This window comes from Trachurus japonicus, chromosome 8 (genome assembly GCF_045865225.1).
Source record: "Trachurus japonicus isolate A0001 chromosome 8, Traja_1.0".
NCBI lineage: Eukaryota > Metazoa > Chordata > Actinopteri > Carangiformes > Carangidae > Trachurus > Trachurus japonicus.
The window spans coordinates 10271656-10288717 of NC_140914.1; the positions used below are offsets into that span (position 1 = coordinate 10271656).

At 39.1% G+C, this 17062-nt stretch overlaps 2 protein-coding genes across 3 annotated transcripts in view; one reads left to right on the forward strand and one right to left on the reverse strand.

Annotated features, from left to right (window-relative positions):
• rcvrna (recoverin a) overlaps positions 1-17062 on the reverse strand; it is a 218850-nt gene that overhangs the window by 183330 nt on the left and 18458 nt on the right. The gene's annotated exons all lie outside the window — the stretch shown is intronic.
• grap2a (GRB2 related adaptor protein 2a) lies at positions 1293-15286 on the forward strand. 2 transcript variants are annotated; one of them, XM_085783686.1, is made up of 8 exons: positions 1293-1615; positions 7701-7834; positions 7935-8026; positions 8307-8426; positions 11322-11511; positions 11952-12047; positions 13334-13450; positions 14275-15286. In XM_085783686.1, the coding sequence occupies exons 2-8, from the start codon at positions 7757-7759 to the stop codon at positions 14452-14454; spliced, it is 873 nt and encodes a 290-aa protein (XP_085639812.1). In that variant the 5' UTR covers positions 1293-1615; positions 7701-7756; the 3' UTR covers positions 14455-15286. The 2 variants fall into 2 exon arrangements, with proteins under 2 accessions (XP_085639812.1, XP_085639811.1); XM_085783685.1 differs by lacking the exon at positions 1293-1615 and having other exon boundaries at positions 7642-7834; positions 14275-15011.

A 17062-nucleotide genomic window follows, 5' to 3' on the forward strand; every position in this document is an offset into this window, starting at 1 on the left:
TCATTGCTGTTACTTTTTCTTCAAAAATGCAATGATAAAAGCAGCAATAAATTAAATAAAGTAGCCTGAGATTGACCAGTACTCATTTTGAATGAGTAAATGTGTATATTAAAAAATTCTATACTGAAATGGAATGAAAAATGAAGTTTAATTTTTAAGAGTTACAATGAGCAAATGGCACTCTTTTGGCGGAATGACCCAGCTAGTCAACAACAAGTATCAGGGCCGTTGTGGTGAGCTAGCAACAAGTATCAGGGCCGTTGTAGTGAGCTAGTCAACAACAAGTATCAGGGCCGCTGTAGTGAGCTAGCAACACGTATTAGGGCCGTTGTAGTGAGCTAGCAACACGTATTAGGGCTGTAGTGAGCTAGCAACAAGTATCAGGGCCGTTGTGGTGAGCTAGCAACAAGTATTAGGGCCGTTGTAGTGAGCTAGTCAACAACAAGTATCAGGGCCGTTGTGGTGAGCTAGCAACAAGTATCAGGGCCGTTGTAGTGAGCTAGTCAACAACAAGTATCAGGGCCGTTGTGGTGAGCTAGCAACAAGTATCAGGGCCGTTGTAGTGAGCTAGTCAACAACAAGTATCAGGGCCGCTGTAGTGAGCTAGCAACACGTATTAGGGCCGTTGTAGTGAGCTAGCAACACGTATTAGGGCTGTAGTGAGCTAGCAACAAGTATCAGGGCCGTTGTAGTGAGCTAGCAACAAGTATTAGGGCCGTTGTAGTGAGCTAGCAACAAGCATCAGGGCCGTTGTAGTGAGCTAGCAACAAGTATTAGGGCTGTTGTAGTGAGCTAGCTCGATACTAACTTCGGCTAGCGGTAGCGGTTAGCATCCGCCGCTAACACCGTCTTCTCAGCTCACCACAGCGGCATAACAACATAACAGGGAGGCTGCTGTTGTTGGTGATGGTCGGCTATCAGCCCATGGCTCCAGTGCTTCACTCGGACTGTATTTCCTTTACTTTGCAGTCCTGAACTGCTGCTGTCTGGGGCAGGAGGCTGCCCAAGTGGAGGGGCGCAGTTAGGATGTTTTGTTTACAAACTGCAACAAACAAAAACTCCAGACCTTTAATTATTTATTTTTTTTGATAATTAATATGAATATGGTATTAATCTTTTCTTTTCATTATAGAGCAATGGAGTGCATAAATGTAGAACTATTTCATTAAACATTCAAAAAAAAAAAAAAAAACTATAGTAGATGTTTGATTGGATAGAAGTGCTTCAGCTAGTTGCTTGGTTTTATTTTGAAAACCGGATGTGACTGTTCATCACACCCGGCGGTAGCTGTCACTTTGAAGAGAGGCGGTTCTCTTGTCTGTCTGTCTGCTGCAGGCATCAACATCGGAGCAGAGACTCGGGGCGCGCACATCTTCCGTCTTCACACACACCCTCATCAAGTCTTACAGAGAGCAGCAAAGTAAAAACAGCATAATAACAAAAAGTTATTTTCCTCGAACCGGGACTTTTATTTGTCGGAGTCATTTTGTGGACTGATGAACATGCCGCTGTGTTCCCACCGCGGAGGGAGAAGAGGTCAGCCTTGAAGTCCACACAGCAGCTTCAGCAGCTTCAGCAGCAGCAGGAGCTCAGAGGAGGAGGAGGAGGATAGGAGGTAAGCTAAGAGAGAGAGAGAGATTGTCTGCAGGAAACCAAATCACGCACTAACTAAACTTCGGTGTAAAAAAGAAAGAAAGAATAATTTTACTCAGCCTGACTCGGCTTCTCTTCCTCTTTCTCTTTCCATCTATTTCTCACTTCTCTATCCTTCTTGTTCATGCCACACACTTTTTGTGGGACTTATAAAAAGTGATTTAAATCATTATAAAGAAAGTTAGAAATTACATTAATTTATCTTTTTGAATAAGTTAAAGCCAATTGAGTATGCCTGCTCCATAAGTTAGGGTAGTGATACCTCCTATTATCCTGAAATACAAATGAAAACTGGTGAAATCTTAATTGAATCTGAAGCTGTTTTTTGTTGTTTTTATGTTTATCCATTGTATCTTTCTGCTTAATGTGTCTCTTTCATTCCTCAGTTGCATGTTTTTTACTGCCTAATTTTGGGGAAGTGGTTTTAAAAACTGTTGTTCGTGCAGGAGAGAGAAGGTTAACAGAGGTCAAAAGTTGTAAAGTGTGTTTTCACCTCCATTTGTTCAGTATGTATTTGCATAATATAACTGTAGTTTTAGCGTTAGAGATCCCTCTGCGTGCCTGTCACCGGCTGGCCAGACTGCAGGTTGAGAGGTCAATGACAAATGGTTTGGTCTCTGATGCCAAGAAAGTGAGCGACCTCGTGTTGAGACATCCTCCTCTGCTAACATGTCACACGCCCTGTTGCACCCTGTGGTCGAAGAAAACATGTCGACAAGAGACACTGAGGGATGAGTCGACTGTCGAATATTACTGGAGGATATCAAATCCTTACCTCACAGAACCTAAGATCAATGATTGATAACTCAGATTAATTGATTGGTCACAGCAGCTGGAGCCACAATCGATGTAAATGCTGTGAATCGTATCCAGTGGTGGAAAGTAAATATTCAAGTACAGTTTCTATTTCTGCTCCACTACACTTCATAGGGAACTCTACTTTCTTTTCTGCATTTATTCACAGTTTCTTTTCAGATTCAAAGTTTACACCAAAAGCATGTACAGAAATAGACGTAATTTAATTTAAAAATGAATGTCTAGGTCTATATTAAAAATCTTTGGCTTGCGACACATTATGAATGGCTGAATGAGTGCTAAGATATTGCACAAGTAAAAGAAGTAAAGAAAGTATTGCTAGTGAAATGAGTTTAATATATGTATAATGTATGTATATTATTATTGTAGATATCAAAAGTAAAGGTACTCATAATACAGATTAGCGTGATCCAGAAATAGCTAGTACATCATGTTTTTAATCTGTATGCAGATGACCTGATAAAGAGAAGTTACCAGCTTTTCAAATATCTTTAGATTTTGGTTGGAAGTAAATTAAAGATTTTTTTTCAGACATTTCATTAACATAATTGAAACAAATCTGCAATTTGATCAAAGAAAGTCATCATTAGTTGTGGACATGTGTCAGCTGTCCACTGGAGAGACGTTTACACCCTCTAAACTTATCTGTTCAAGGTCAGAGGAGGTCAAATTATCTAATATCTGGTGTTAAAAACAAGATACTTTAGTGTGAGATCAGATAGCCCAGAGAACGGAAACATATTAATGTGTCACAACTTGTTTCTGCTAATTCTCTTTCCCATTAATCACCTTAAATCCACCCTGTAGCGTTAAAGTTACTTTATTAAAGTGGTTGGAACTTGCTCCACTTTAATCTACAACAGATCACTGATCTAATACAGTCATTTGTGATAACAAGTAGTCACAGGGACATTTAGTACTTTTAGTGCTGCTACTTAAAGTACATTTAGCTGATAAAACATGTATTTATATGAGCTTAAAGCAGGATGTGTACTTGTTATGGAGTATTTCAGTTTTTAGTTAGTGTGAATACTGAAATGTGAATGTTTTGAAGAGGAATTTGTCCGTTCAGCAGAGATGATGATCTTGTTTGCATAGCACACCTGACAGACTGACAGTCTCTGTTGCACCTGTACAAACTACCTATTACACGGATATGAAATTGTAAACTGCTTTAATTGTCCAAACATTACCACATTTCAGGGGGGAAATTCAGATTTTACAACAAGAAACTAATCATAAATGTTTAAATTATGAATGAGTTGTTAGTGTACATTGCAGTGTTTCCATTTTTTATTTCTAACAACTTCCTTGACTGCTGGTTAAAAATTAAAATGGTTTCAAAGGAGGGAATTGTTCCAGAAAAAGGAGTTAGATCAACAGTCGGAGCAGCTTCTGTATGGAAGTCTGCACACAGTCATGTTCATGATGCAGGTGCGGAAAGATGAAACCCCCCTCTAGTTAAAACAGAGCAGATGCAGCCCTGCAAGCAACACTTCTTACAACTGAAACTGTTGAGTGCAGTTGGCTGTTATCACTATTGAAAAAAAGATATGAGCTGATACAAGCTTCTTCTGTTTCCCCTCCGATTAAGTATCTTCAAAATCAGTTAAATATATATAGAAAGACAGCGAACCAGTTTCTCACACCCTTCTCGGTGATCAAATAGTAAAAAAAATTGTGTTTTTATGGTCAAATGTGACATTTGAGGCCATTTTGGATGGACAAAAATAACATTTTCTTTTTTTTTTTACAGTATGTTGACAGTATGTTACATGCCCTATTTTTCTGTAAATTAAATATAACACTTGTCACACAGTAAGGCTGAGGCTGTTTTGTAGGTAACTAAGGCAGGAAAACCACTGACTCGCTGTGCTACTGAAATGCTGACCAGCTTGCTTTCGGAAATGTTGTGGTTTTGTCCTAGAGACCTAGACCGTCACAAAAGCCTGAAGTGCTACAGCAAGGTGCAAACTTAAAGAAAACCTTTGAAGACATTTGACATCAAATTTTAAGAGGTTACAGACGTAATCAAATATCACACTGTCCCCATGCTTTATTTGGCACGTGTCAAAAGTTAGTACCTGTGATTGAAAGCTAAATAGACGCATGATTGATTCTTGTTTCAGTACAAAAAACTTCCAGAAACATGTCTGAACAACTGGAAATAGACTCATGGGATGATGCTGTCGGTACAGTCTCTAATGTCTGGAGCAGTATCTATTGTTTCAAAGGTCAGTCAAACTCCTTCCTGAACCAAACCAAACCAAACCAAACCAAACCAAACCAAACCACCTGCTACAACCCATCACTGTGACTGAAAGTGGGGTTCATTCTGACTTAATATGAAACAGTCTGGCTAATTGCTGTCCATGCATGAATGTACAATGGCATCCAGCGCCGCTTTTCCCACTTCATAAAGAGTCCTCTTGTTCTCACCGTGTAGATAACAACAAATGACATCAGTCATAAGGTGTTGACTCAAGCAGGAGGTGTGAGTTAGATATTAAAGATCAGGGCCTGTATTTTATCCTATAACACTTAGAGTTTCTCCTCAGTAACACCAAAGGTTTCGAGGTTAATTTTTATGGGTTTTAATTTGGTTGTTGAAAGACCGGTCTGTCCTGTTGTCATGTAGCTGTGGTTTGAGTCTGAAAAGATGTCCACTGTCTCCACCACCACACTCTCCATTAAGACCTACAGTATAAATTGTCTATAGACCCCGGACCATACAACTGTACAGGCAGCATCAAATACAACCTGCTTTGATGAGGTGTTTTTTTTTCTTATCTTGATTTCAAATACCTCTTCTTGTCTTGTGATGATTCAACCATTTCAACATGCGTTTCCATCTATGGCAGCGATCACACCAGGCAGACCGCCCAGCGCTTTGAAGCTGCTTCATTTCCTTGTAATTGGTGAACAACTACATGGAGATGATATAAATTGTCCTGTGATGTGTGGTCGACTCTTTATTGTTTGATGAATTGATCGGTTTCGCCAAGTTGTCGGCATTGTAAAGTACCTTTGTGGCAAAGTATCAGTGATACCAAACACTTCATTTCGGCACTGATTGGGTTGTATCTTTAAAGTACTGTAATTTAACATCATTTAAGGTTTTCCATGACTCCATGATGTGGAATGACAGCAGCTGTTTTTACGATGATTTGTGATTTGATCTTAGAACTTGAAGTCTGATATAATTGTTTGCCCCATGGGGGGGTGGGAAGGGATTCTGCAGGGTATTTATCCTGGTACAGTTCAGTTCAAAGATAAAAGGTGTAATTTTGCAGCTGCAGAAGGTACTCAAGATAGCTCACCACATCCTTCACTATGTAACCACAAGGTTTTATTCGCATCTGTGGGAAAATAACTAAAAGTTACACCTAGATACAGTTACTACCTACAGTACTGCCATTGGTTATAATTCAACATTTGACTCCTGTTTTAGAGGATTAACTCACCGGGGATGGTTTGACCTCTGTATTCCTGTCCTGTTTGTGCACCTCTGGGTAAACTAACATGGGGAAGTGGCTTATGTGTCTCTTCCTAATTTAAAAATAGATAACAAATGATTTTTTTTCCAGTTCCTTTCCTCCGTATGTCTACTGTATGTCCTTCATCCATGTCCAGTGGTTGCAACCTGACTGAGTCAGGCGAGACTACGTACTGTATAATTACCAGGAAGTGAAGTATTAATAGTCCAATGGTGTAACGTACATTAATGATGTTTGTGTGTCAGGTTTATACACTATTATATCTTGTTCCCTTTCATTGTGTCCCACACAGGCGCCTGAAAATGTAAAAACGGTCATGTCAGAAAGTTTTAAAATCATTTCAGTGTCTGTACAATCTCACTTTCACAATCACACTTTCACCGTTGATATTCGTACCATGGTCTCATGTCTGTGTATTATGTTGTTTCTATGTTTTATAGTCTTTGATATAAAAAAATGATATAAAATGCTAATCTTCTTCTTCGTATCTTGCTGATACCCACGGTGGGAAAGTGCGAGCCATTTGTTTATGTCCTGTAATATACCCACACACAATGCCTTGCTAAGAAATTTTATTTATTAGTTTATGTGCAGCATGTGTCGATCCAAAAACGGAATTATAATGTCTATCTGTCTGTCTATCTATCTATCTATCTATCTATCTATCTATCTATCTATCTATCTATCTATCTATCTATCTATCTATCTATCTATCTATCTATCTATCTATCTATCTATCTTTTTATCATCAAGCCTCAAGAGCCCAAGGTGACATTTTCAAGCCTCGTTTTTTTGATCGATCAATTAACCAATATGCAAATCAAACTAAAGAGAATTGGGAGCACTTTTGACAATCAATGAATCATTTCAGTCAAGACCACTATGTGAAACTTTGGCTGCTTCGAGCTTCTAACTGTGAGACTTTGCTGCTCATCTTCATCATGTATGATAAGAAATTAGGCTATATATTTTTGGTTTATTTATTTTTAGGTCTGGTTGGTCACCATACATTTTCAAATGATTTATTTGTTAATTGAGAAATAATTGGCAGATTCATTACTTGATCATTTAAATCATCATTAGTTGCCGTGCAGATTTTGTCACTCTGAAACCCAACAGTTCAGTTCCCTTGCACAGAAGGCGGAGAACAAGTTTCTGTAGTATTTCCCAACAAAATAACTTAATTGATTATCAAAATCTGACAAATCAATCGATTAACTGATCATCAGCTGTGAATGAATGCGTTTACAAACACTGAGCTGATTTTTCATTCTTTATATTAGGTTCTGATTCATTGAAGTTTCCAATTTAGGAAATAAATTCTTGTTTTATTAGGAGCCGACTCGTGGCTCTGAAGGTAAAATATTCCTTTCACTGTTCCGTAAACAGCCACTGTCAGTGATTTTTATGAGAACAAAGCTGCAAAAATAACTTTTAAACCTTAAATACGAGTGTCGAAAGGTTATCATGCGATCATGTCAATCATAGATGTTCCTTCTGGGGAGTTTTGACATCACTTCCTAAAGAGATAATCTGCTCAAACCACAGCTGGTAAATATCATTCTGAAAACTGTGCAGCTATCTCATGAGCATTTTGACACCCAACTGAGAAAAAGTACTTCTGCTCCTACAGACGTGCACTCGGAGGCACCACGCTGCTTGAGCTGTTTAAAAAACGGAAACAGAAGTTGTGCTGAATTAAATATTCCCATGTTTCTCTTTCTCTCCGTGTAGAAACATTTGCCTTTTCTTCATTTCTGTAAACCTGCCTGACACTTCAGCCGGCGCCGATGGAAGCCAGAGGAAAGTATGATTTCACTGCGACCGCAGACGACGAACTCACCTTCAAAAAGGGCGATATACTTAAGGTCAGGCTCCGTCGATCGAACGACTATTTTCTCACTTTGGCCTCAAGAATATTTTCATTACCATTGTGCAACATCCTGTTGTTTTTCTCCTTCTGAACAGATTTTAAGCCCACAAGATGATTGGTTTAAAGCAGAGATGAACGGACAAGAAGGATTCGTGCCACAAAACTACCTTGAAATGCAAACTCCGAGGTAATTAATAAACTGTGAGCGTGGCAGTGTGTTTGTTAACCTTTTTCTGTTTTGAGAAGATTGTTAAATTGAATGCAGTTGATTTTGTGTTTCTTACTGTTCAAACAATTTCAACATCCCAGTGTCAAGATGACAACAACGGCTCATTTTCTTAAACTCCAGGCAGTTGAAAATAAAAAACAGTCCAGGATAAAGAAGATTTAGGTCATTTAAAACAAGTTTTATATTTACAATGGGACTATTATGGATGTGAAGTTTACATGAGTATTTGTGCTTCCAGATGGTTTCAGGAGAACGCCACTCGCAATGTTGCAGAGGAGGTGCTGAGGCACAAAGACATTGGAGAGTTTGTGATCCGAGGGTCCCAGAGCTCCCCGGGAGACTTCTCCATCTCTGTCAAGTGAGTAAAAGACTGTCTCCAAAACCAAAAAAAAGTATAAGAACTTCATCGGATCTCCACCATGCTTATCATCTCAGTTCAGCATGACAGCATCTCAGCTCAAAGCGACAGACTTTCAGACGGATTTCTGGTTGGTTCTGGGAAATTTTTGTAACTAAATTCAAGAAATTGAAACATATTTATATGTAATTTCGAGTATTATTTCTTATCTACATGACAGTTTCAGTAAGATTGAAATCCGTTTTAACCAGAAAAGGTAAACCAATATTTCCCCTGTGCGCACATCAATATACATGTAAAATGTGACTCATCATCTTGCTGCCGTCTTCTGGTCTCCGTTCGCGCTGCTGCAAAACTCTGCAAAGACTTCACATATTTACACCCAAGAGGCAACTGCAGCTGCACTGGTAGAGTAAAGATGGCGGGAAGAGCAGCAGCAGTGAACGAGAGGCTGTAGAAGTGTCGTCCAACATGACGTGAAGTTTAGCAGTTTCTGTGAGTTTGTGAGTTCTTTGCTCCGCTGTCAGCTGCGGTTGGTCAATCAGAGGCTTTTTCCCCAGAGGACAGTTTGACATGTCACAGTGGGGAAAAAACACAGGCCAAAAAAAAAAAAAAATCTGTGCTGTAGTTAGATCTAAAAATATCTCAGAGGTTGAAATGATCTACAGGAAGAGGCTGACAATTCCTCAGTCAGGAACAGAAACGACTCTGCTTGTAACAAGTATTTTTGAAATGCAAGCTGCGATATCTGTCGAAGGGAGTTCAGGTTTAATAATAAGCCCAGACCTGAAGTAAGTGATCCACCATGAGCCAGTAAAACCAGACAATCACTCAGGTGTTCTCATATAAATACGAAGGCGCGCACATGGACAGTCTTTATTGCTGGAAAACACATATCAATGAGCTATGCAGCTGCAGCAGACTGGACTTTCAGTGACAGTGAGGACCACCAGAGAGCATTATCATTGACAATCATGTCTTAATTTAACTTTTTTCTTTAAGTGTTTTGTAATATTTACATTTTAAGCCACTTTATACATCTCTTATGTTCAATTCTACCTTCATCTAGCAGCTTTATTTAGTTTACTAGTGTAGATTTGCATACAAAATAGATCATTTTTAGTTAAATAAAATTATGCAACCAACCGATTATGATAAAACTGTATTTAAATACTGATAACATGTTAATGCATCTGCTACTGACACTTTTGGGGCATTTTGTATGTTATTGCAGAGTATATAATGTGTAGTCAAGACAAAAAAGAAATAACATAAATGTCAACAGTATGTATTATATCCAGTCTTGACAGTAACTGACCTCAGTAATCATCACCACCTCTGGACAGGAGTTAATGCTTTCTTGAAAACCAATGCTGTAGTTTTCTGCACTGACCAGCAGAGGACAATCCAGCTGAGGAAACAGTCCAGGGAAACAGGGAGTCACTGGTTCTTCAGTAATAAGCTGGTGGAGGGCAGGCATGGGGGGGGTGGGGGGGCTTCAGGCAGCTGTGCAGAGAGACAGATAACCCCCCACCCACCCCCTGTTCTGTGAACATAAAGTTTGAGGAAACCAGTGAGCTTGAATTTGAGGAAGGAGCATCTTCTCCTCTGCTCTTTCACTGATCACAATCAAATCAAAACTTTTAATCGGATGATCGACCGTGCATGTGAAATAACAGGAACCACCCAGCTGTCACGACCAGTTCTCTGTTACACAACTGATAAACAAGCTGTGAAGGAGTTTGTGCTCTCACATCTCACACTTGGACATAGTTTTTTAACTTAAAAGCCTAAATCAGAGTGGTAAGTCCGATGTATGGATATGCTGAAGGTCGGTCCGATCACTGGTGTCATCCCACTGAAGCAGCTGAGCTAATCACAAGGACAGAGAGTAATTAAAAGATGGCTGTCAAGGAAAATACAGCACGATGTGGACACACACAGCAGCACACATCTGCAGCCAGGTCTGGGTTCAATCCAGTGCTACAGTACGTTGGTTATAACTCCATTGTGTTTCATGTTATTGTCGCATCATATTTTAAATTTGTACTAGCAGCATGTGCACACTGCACAGTTGTGCTTTTCAGGAATAAAATATGAACCACTCCAACCAACCACCCCGTCGGATGTGTGCAGTACTGTACTTTGGCTATTGTGGAACAGCCGGGGGTGGATATAAAAGAGAACTGGAACATTTTCCTCAAGTAGACTATCGGTACTTAAAATAAATGTAACTGAAGTTGAGGTAAAAGGTTTACTTCCATCTTTCTGTACTCAAATACAAGTGCAAAGTTCAGAGGACATTTTTAAAAAGGGGAAGAGGAGAGGGGGGAAAATGACATATGATAACACTGCTGAATTAAAGAACACCTTTAGGCAATCAGGTTATTAGAAACATTTTGCTACAACTAACACAGTCTTATGCAACAGTTGATTTGTATTTCATTTTGTATCAATTGTGGTAGATAATTTATTTTGAGGAAGTAGTGTGTGGTGGTGTTGCAGTTCAGTAGTATACAGATTATATGGACAGATAATTATGTAACAAAATAATAGAAACATGAGATTTTTTATGTAGCAATATTAGGCTAAATGAATCAAACAATGCAGAATAAAGCCAGATGTAGTTACATACAGAAAGAAAGTAGCAGGTACTGGGCGGTAACTTGAAAAATAAAAAAGGTTAAGTTAAGAAATACTCAAGTATGAGCAAGGTTCTTGTTTTTTTTTTTTTTTTTTTTAAAGTACTCCAAAAAGTTCAAGTACACAAAACTTGAAACAAATAAATGAAACACACGTCAATGCCACATTTCCGTCAGTTTCTCGTCATCTTTCAGTTTTCTTGGCGTTTACCGGAGCTGCTTTTAACCTCGTTTGCAACATCTTTTCTTCCAGACATGAGAGTGACGTTCAGCACTTCAAAGTGTTGCGGGACAACAAAGGCCAGTACTTCCTGTGGTCGGAGAAGTTCACTTCCCTAAACAAGCTGGTGGAGTTTTACAAGAACACCTCCATCTCGAAGACCAGGGAGATCTACCTCAGCGACGGCTCCTCACCCAGCAGGAATACCTCCGTGGCCCAGTCGGTATGAGACTGCATTACTGTTCAAGTATAGAAACATTTTATTAAAACAGAGGAACCCTTTTCATGTAGATCAACTTTGATTCAAATGGTACAAAGTATTAAGCTACAAGGATTCAGCAGCACGGCATATACATGAGCTTACAGGTGTTGAAATGAATGGGAAACCAAAGTCAACTCTCATTCAGACATAGTTCTTATAAATCTAAATTATTTTATTGCATTGTTTCAGTTATTTCGTTTCTTGAAATGATTTATAATTTGCTCATTATATTTACATGAACTTTGGGGGTTTGTTTTCACTTCCTCTGTACACATCCTTTGATTCGTGGGCATAAAAATAGAAATGAGTTGTCTTGTTAATTATTTTACGTAGTTCCTGATGCACCTGTTTTGATGTCGCACTGCAACGTTATCTACTTCCTGTATGTTTCCGTCCCAAAGGTGAAGAGGGGAAGTTTGCCTGAACAACATCAATCGGCTTCAGCGATCTCTGTTGCCACACCACGCAGAGCTTCAGACCAGCCTAACAATATACTGGTAAACTCTCATTATGTAACATGTACTGCACACATATCATTGCTGTGCAGCTTTGGTTTGTCCGATGTTCCCCCACTGCCCCGTCAGATCAAACTCTTTGAAACCACCCCCATGTTCCTGTAGTTTGTTTGACTGATCTTGAAACCTGAAACTTGAGTTCGTATTCTGCTGCTAACACATGAAACAGCCGCTAGCCTAAATACTTTCATCTGTTTATTTATCACTTAACATTACTGGATGAGCTTAAGATTCATCCAGTATTTTAGCTGACTATTATAATCCATTATTTTTAGCTGGCTATTTAACGTAACTACACATACATTAGTTTTTGCGATTTCTACATCCAACGTTAGCTATTACATATCCAATCTTTCCTTTACTTGCCAACATCTTTCTCAGTAACTTCTTTTCTTCTACTAAAGTTAGCACACTAATCACCTAGCCTGGCCAGTCTGTCCTGTCACTTTCCGATGAGTCACTGTCCAGTCTGAAGAGATGGCGCTAAATCTATAGGCCTTTGCACACCAAGCCCGAAATTGCTGCACATTTAAAAATGTTGTGTTGATCATGTTTATACACTGACTCTGAAACTTTTCTCATCAAAGTTTCCAGGGCAGGTTCGATTTTCTGCAGTTTTCGCATCTGTAAAAAGCTTTTGACCACTCAGATCAGTGTGTGTGTGTGTGTGTGTGTGTGTGTCTGCTGGACATACAGCCACTGTTCGGGATCAAATTGGATCACGGAAAGCCAGGAGAGGTAATAATTTATCAAACTGGACCAATGACATCTTGAAATAAACTGTGGAAGTGATCATGATAATTCTGCAGCTCATTCACAAGCAGGTCCCTTCACTCTTGACGTCCTCTTAGGATTAGATGGACACAATATTTTCTTTTTCTTTTTTTATTGTTTGATAAGTGAGAGGACCACAAAATCATCCACACTGCGTGACGACTTATGTCTCCCTTTCCGAAATTTGGAACAGGAAATTAAAACACAGCGGACTCAGTGTGTAAGGTGTCTCTGTGTTACGAAAACTTTAGACGGATTAGAGAAACACATATGAACAAACGGACTTGGTGTGCAAAGACCTTAACAATTGAATAACTAATACTTTAAAGCTGACATATAACTATAATGACTTTTTGTCCACATTTTAATAACTATTTCTTTTACCTAACTGTTTGATAACTAAAATTTCAAAACAAGTTTTTCTAGCTACCCATTTCAACTGTTGTTACTGAGGTAATAGTTAGATTGTTAACTGTGTTGTTGTTTTTTTCCAGAGTAAGAGAGTGGGTCTGGAGGAGCGCGCTCACACCATCGGTCACACGGGCAGAAACAGCCCCGTGAGCTCTGCTTTTCCTCCCCGTCGCACATCCGACACCATGCCTCTGCCTCAGGTCTGTCTGCCACCACTTCTCCTCCGCTGAGGAGGAAACTGAACCGTCTCTTCTTCTGTGTGTTGGTTGAAGTTGTCAAACTGCCTGTAACTGTCTGCCAAGTCTCAATGTCGAGATGTCTGTGAAAAATACCTCCCACAAGTTCCCAGAACCACAGGTGGCATCGGTGTTTAGTTCGAGTTTTGGTTTATTAGTCAGACAGTGAAAACCAGGGTAACATCATGTAATGGGGGAAAGGCAACAAATTCCCATGTTTGAAATTGGAAACCAACATTTTATTGTGTTGACGCACAGACTGTAGCATACAAATTGTTGGCCGACCTCAGTGATTCACTGATGAAATTTATAACAGAGAATAATGTATAGAAAAGAAAAGAGACGAAAGATACTGTAGACCTACTGTACGTATAACCAGACTGGCGATGATTTGAAATACATAATACACTGTAAATTAGTCGGGTAGATATTATACTGAATATGTAAGACTGTAAATTATTTAGACAATATATACTGTATATAAGAGTAATTATAGACAATACCTTAAGTATTACCTATACAATCTATACAGTATGATGAATCATGCAGTACATAATCCAGAATAACTTTTGAATTTACGTGTTGTCACAGCATGTATAGGAAAAATAAATGTTTTTGTTATTTGAAAGGCCAAATTAGAAATTAGAGGAAAAAATGAATAAATCAACAAGTCAAATTGATAAAGACAATACCTGAATACCATGAATCATGCAGTTTTTTTTTAGATTAAGATAGATTAAGGTAAATATTGGCAGGTATTGATGAGTGTTTGTGGTTTTCCTCCACAGAGGCCGTCCATGGTGCAGGTGAAGGCGATGTACGATTTCATTGCAGAGGAAGACGACGAACTGGGTTTCTGCGCGGGAGATGTCATCGAGGTGCTGGATCGCTCGGACCCGTCGTGGTGGAGAGGGAAGCTGCGAGGGAAAAACGGCCTGTTTCCTGCCAACTACACAACACCGCTGTGAGGAAACACCGCGGGAGGCGCACTCACTATGTCTGCACACATTCACAGACTCGCTCTGCAGGTGCAGTGGCCCAGGATGTGTCTTTTTGAACATAAACACTGAGCAGTCGGTGACTCATCTAATCTCTGCATGTTGGCACTTTGGCAACATGCTGGAGCCAAATGACTGTGAGTCATTGAGCCTTGCCATATATATATATATATATTATGTATAAATATATATGCTGCCAGCACGGAGTTCATTCAGGTTTTATTGAACACGCTTTGTCTCAGTTCTTCACAACAGATCAGACACATCCACATGTTTGTTTTTTTACTGGCACATGGGAACAGTTGAGGAATGTTTTATCGTCTTTATTAGGATGTTACAAGTCTTGTCTTCAGCCAGTCTGCTCATTAATCTCCTGTTTCTGCTCTACTTTTGATTTATTCAGTTTTTTTCCCACTATACTATGTTTTATACCACAAAAAAAAGTTTTGTATGAAAAACATCAGTAGACTTACCAAAAAATGTAAACGCTTTACATAGACATGTGCACACAGACATGCAAATAAAATTACTTTCTATCACTGACTTCATGTTTAAAATCTTATGTTAATTCTGGAGGATGAAGTCTCACCCGGGACTTTTGGAAGAACTTCCTGTTTTTATTTTTTGCCATAATATTTTTGCTTCCTACAGGCTTCAGTGGATTCTTTTATTCTGACTTTTCCATGGAAGTCTAAATATGTTCATGAAGGGAAGGAAGGAACCACTAATCGGATCATCCAGCTGCAATAGTTGCACCTACAATAAAAGAAGTATGAAGACAGTGGCCTTCAAAATAAAAGCCACACCAATATAGGCCTACTAGTTGATCCAGTGGGAGTTAAATGATAAATACTTTATTATTCATGAGTGTCTAATTTCTTAGAAAGAGTTTCCATTCACGAGGGAGGCAAAATATCATAAACACCTACTGTATGCATTTTACACAACCCCAGTACAAATGGTAGTGTCAACAAAAACATCATAGATGGTGTATTAATACAGAAAACCTGTGTTGCATTGCACAAGGCTGTCAAGTGGACAACATGTGCACTTACTGAACAGTACTTAGCTACAGAAGTTGTCATTTTTTCAATCCCTAATTTTTGTCTCATCGTTAGCAGCATCCTGTTCTCTATGGCAACCTGGTGTACTGTATATGAGCTGGAGTATTTCTGAGTGTGTGGCTAAAAGTGGGAAGGATGGAACGAGACGTACTGTAGCGTTGGTTTTAGTTGGAAGTAGCTGTAAAATGAGACGAGCTCTTATAACCTCCGTCATGGTTCTCACACTCATTGCATAGCCTAGTACATATATACTGTACTGCAATTTCCTGACTGAAAGGTCAGTCCCACCTCTACCATTCCAGTTTGTCATCCATGGAAACCTCATAGTTGCATACCTGGGTTGTGACAGATGGTAAATGGACTGTAATTAAAATGTACTTTAGAGGGCAAATTAGTACTTCAGACACCACAGCCCTGACATTCAAGGTGTTGCCTTTTTGTAGAGCAGGTGGGGTCCGAGGTTTTTCTCCTGGGAGTTCAAATGCCTCCTGAGCCACAGCCACAATGTGTTTATACATATACAATATGAGTTTTAAATACACGGTTTAAAGTTGACATTAAATCAGTTTTATTCATTAAATATTACCTGCTGCTTGTATCTAGTAAGTTCAGTTACGAAGTCACTAAGTTCAACTTCACTACCAGCAGGCAGGTTAATTATAAACTTTCACTTCTGTTCACTTTACATATGATCTGACTGTTGTGGGTGAACAGGTGGCTCGCGTGCGCCACATACTGTACAGGTGCTAAACAGCACTCAAAAGATAATAGGCTAATGATAAATAACTTGCATTATATAAAACAGTTAAGAATAAGCTTTTTGTACAGTGGTGGCCCTGAGAGGTCAACACACTGAGTGAGGAGAACTCATGCAAAGACACAAACACTGCAAAAACTGGGGACACAAACCTGGCCGAAGACTAAGGCTAACAGTACATTTGCAATAATATGTGAATCATGCAATAATAACAGTATAATAAACAGAATAAAACTCACCACTCACCAGTAACCATCATTAAAACTTCTAAAGTCAAGAAGCACTGAAACAACCCGCTTCCCAGTCAGGTCTATCACTTTTTTTGTGTCCCCAGAAACACTTCTGTTGTGTTGCAAGTTTTTGCAGCACGTGCTTTGACAAACTGAAAAGTCGTTTCCTGAATTTGTGCTGTGCATTATGTTTTTGTAGGTGGTTTCTTAAATGGCAGTGAGTGGCCTCTCAGGGCCACCATACCTTTTCTTTTGAATAACTTTATTTTTCCTCCAACTGATTTAACCTGGATGCTTTTACTTTACTTATAATGCAATATTTGTAGGCTTAATAGTAGTTTTGCACCTTCTTCCATCCGGCGGCCCTGCTCCATCTTTATTTATTTTGTGTGTCATTGTCGTGTGAGCTACTGGACTAATTTGAATCTCCCTCCTAGGAATGAATAAAGTATTCTCTACTCTACTCTTCCACTTATATTAGTTTCTGGCAGTTTCCACCAACTTCAAAAAGTTTTATTCTGAAACTT

Bases quoted from the DNA above. Each gene is read 5' to 3' on its own strand.
- grap2a (XM_085783686.1), top strand. From the start codon at position 7,757: ATGGAAGCCAGAGGAAAGTATGATTTCACTGCGACCGCAGACGACGAA. The intron at 8,027-8,306 runs GTAATTAATAAA...TTGTGCTTCCAG, and splicing joins CTTGAAATGCAAACTCCGAG to ATGGTTTCAGGAGAACGCCA. The intron at 12,048-13,333 runs GTAAACTCTCAT...GTTTTTTTCCAG, and splicing joins ACCAGCCTAACAATATACTG to AGTAAGAGAGTGGGTCTGGA.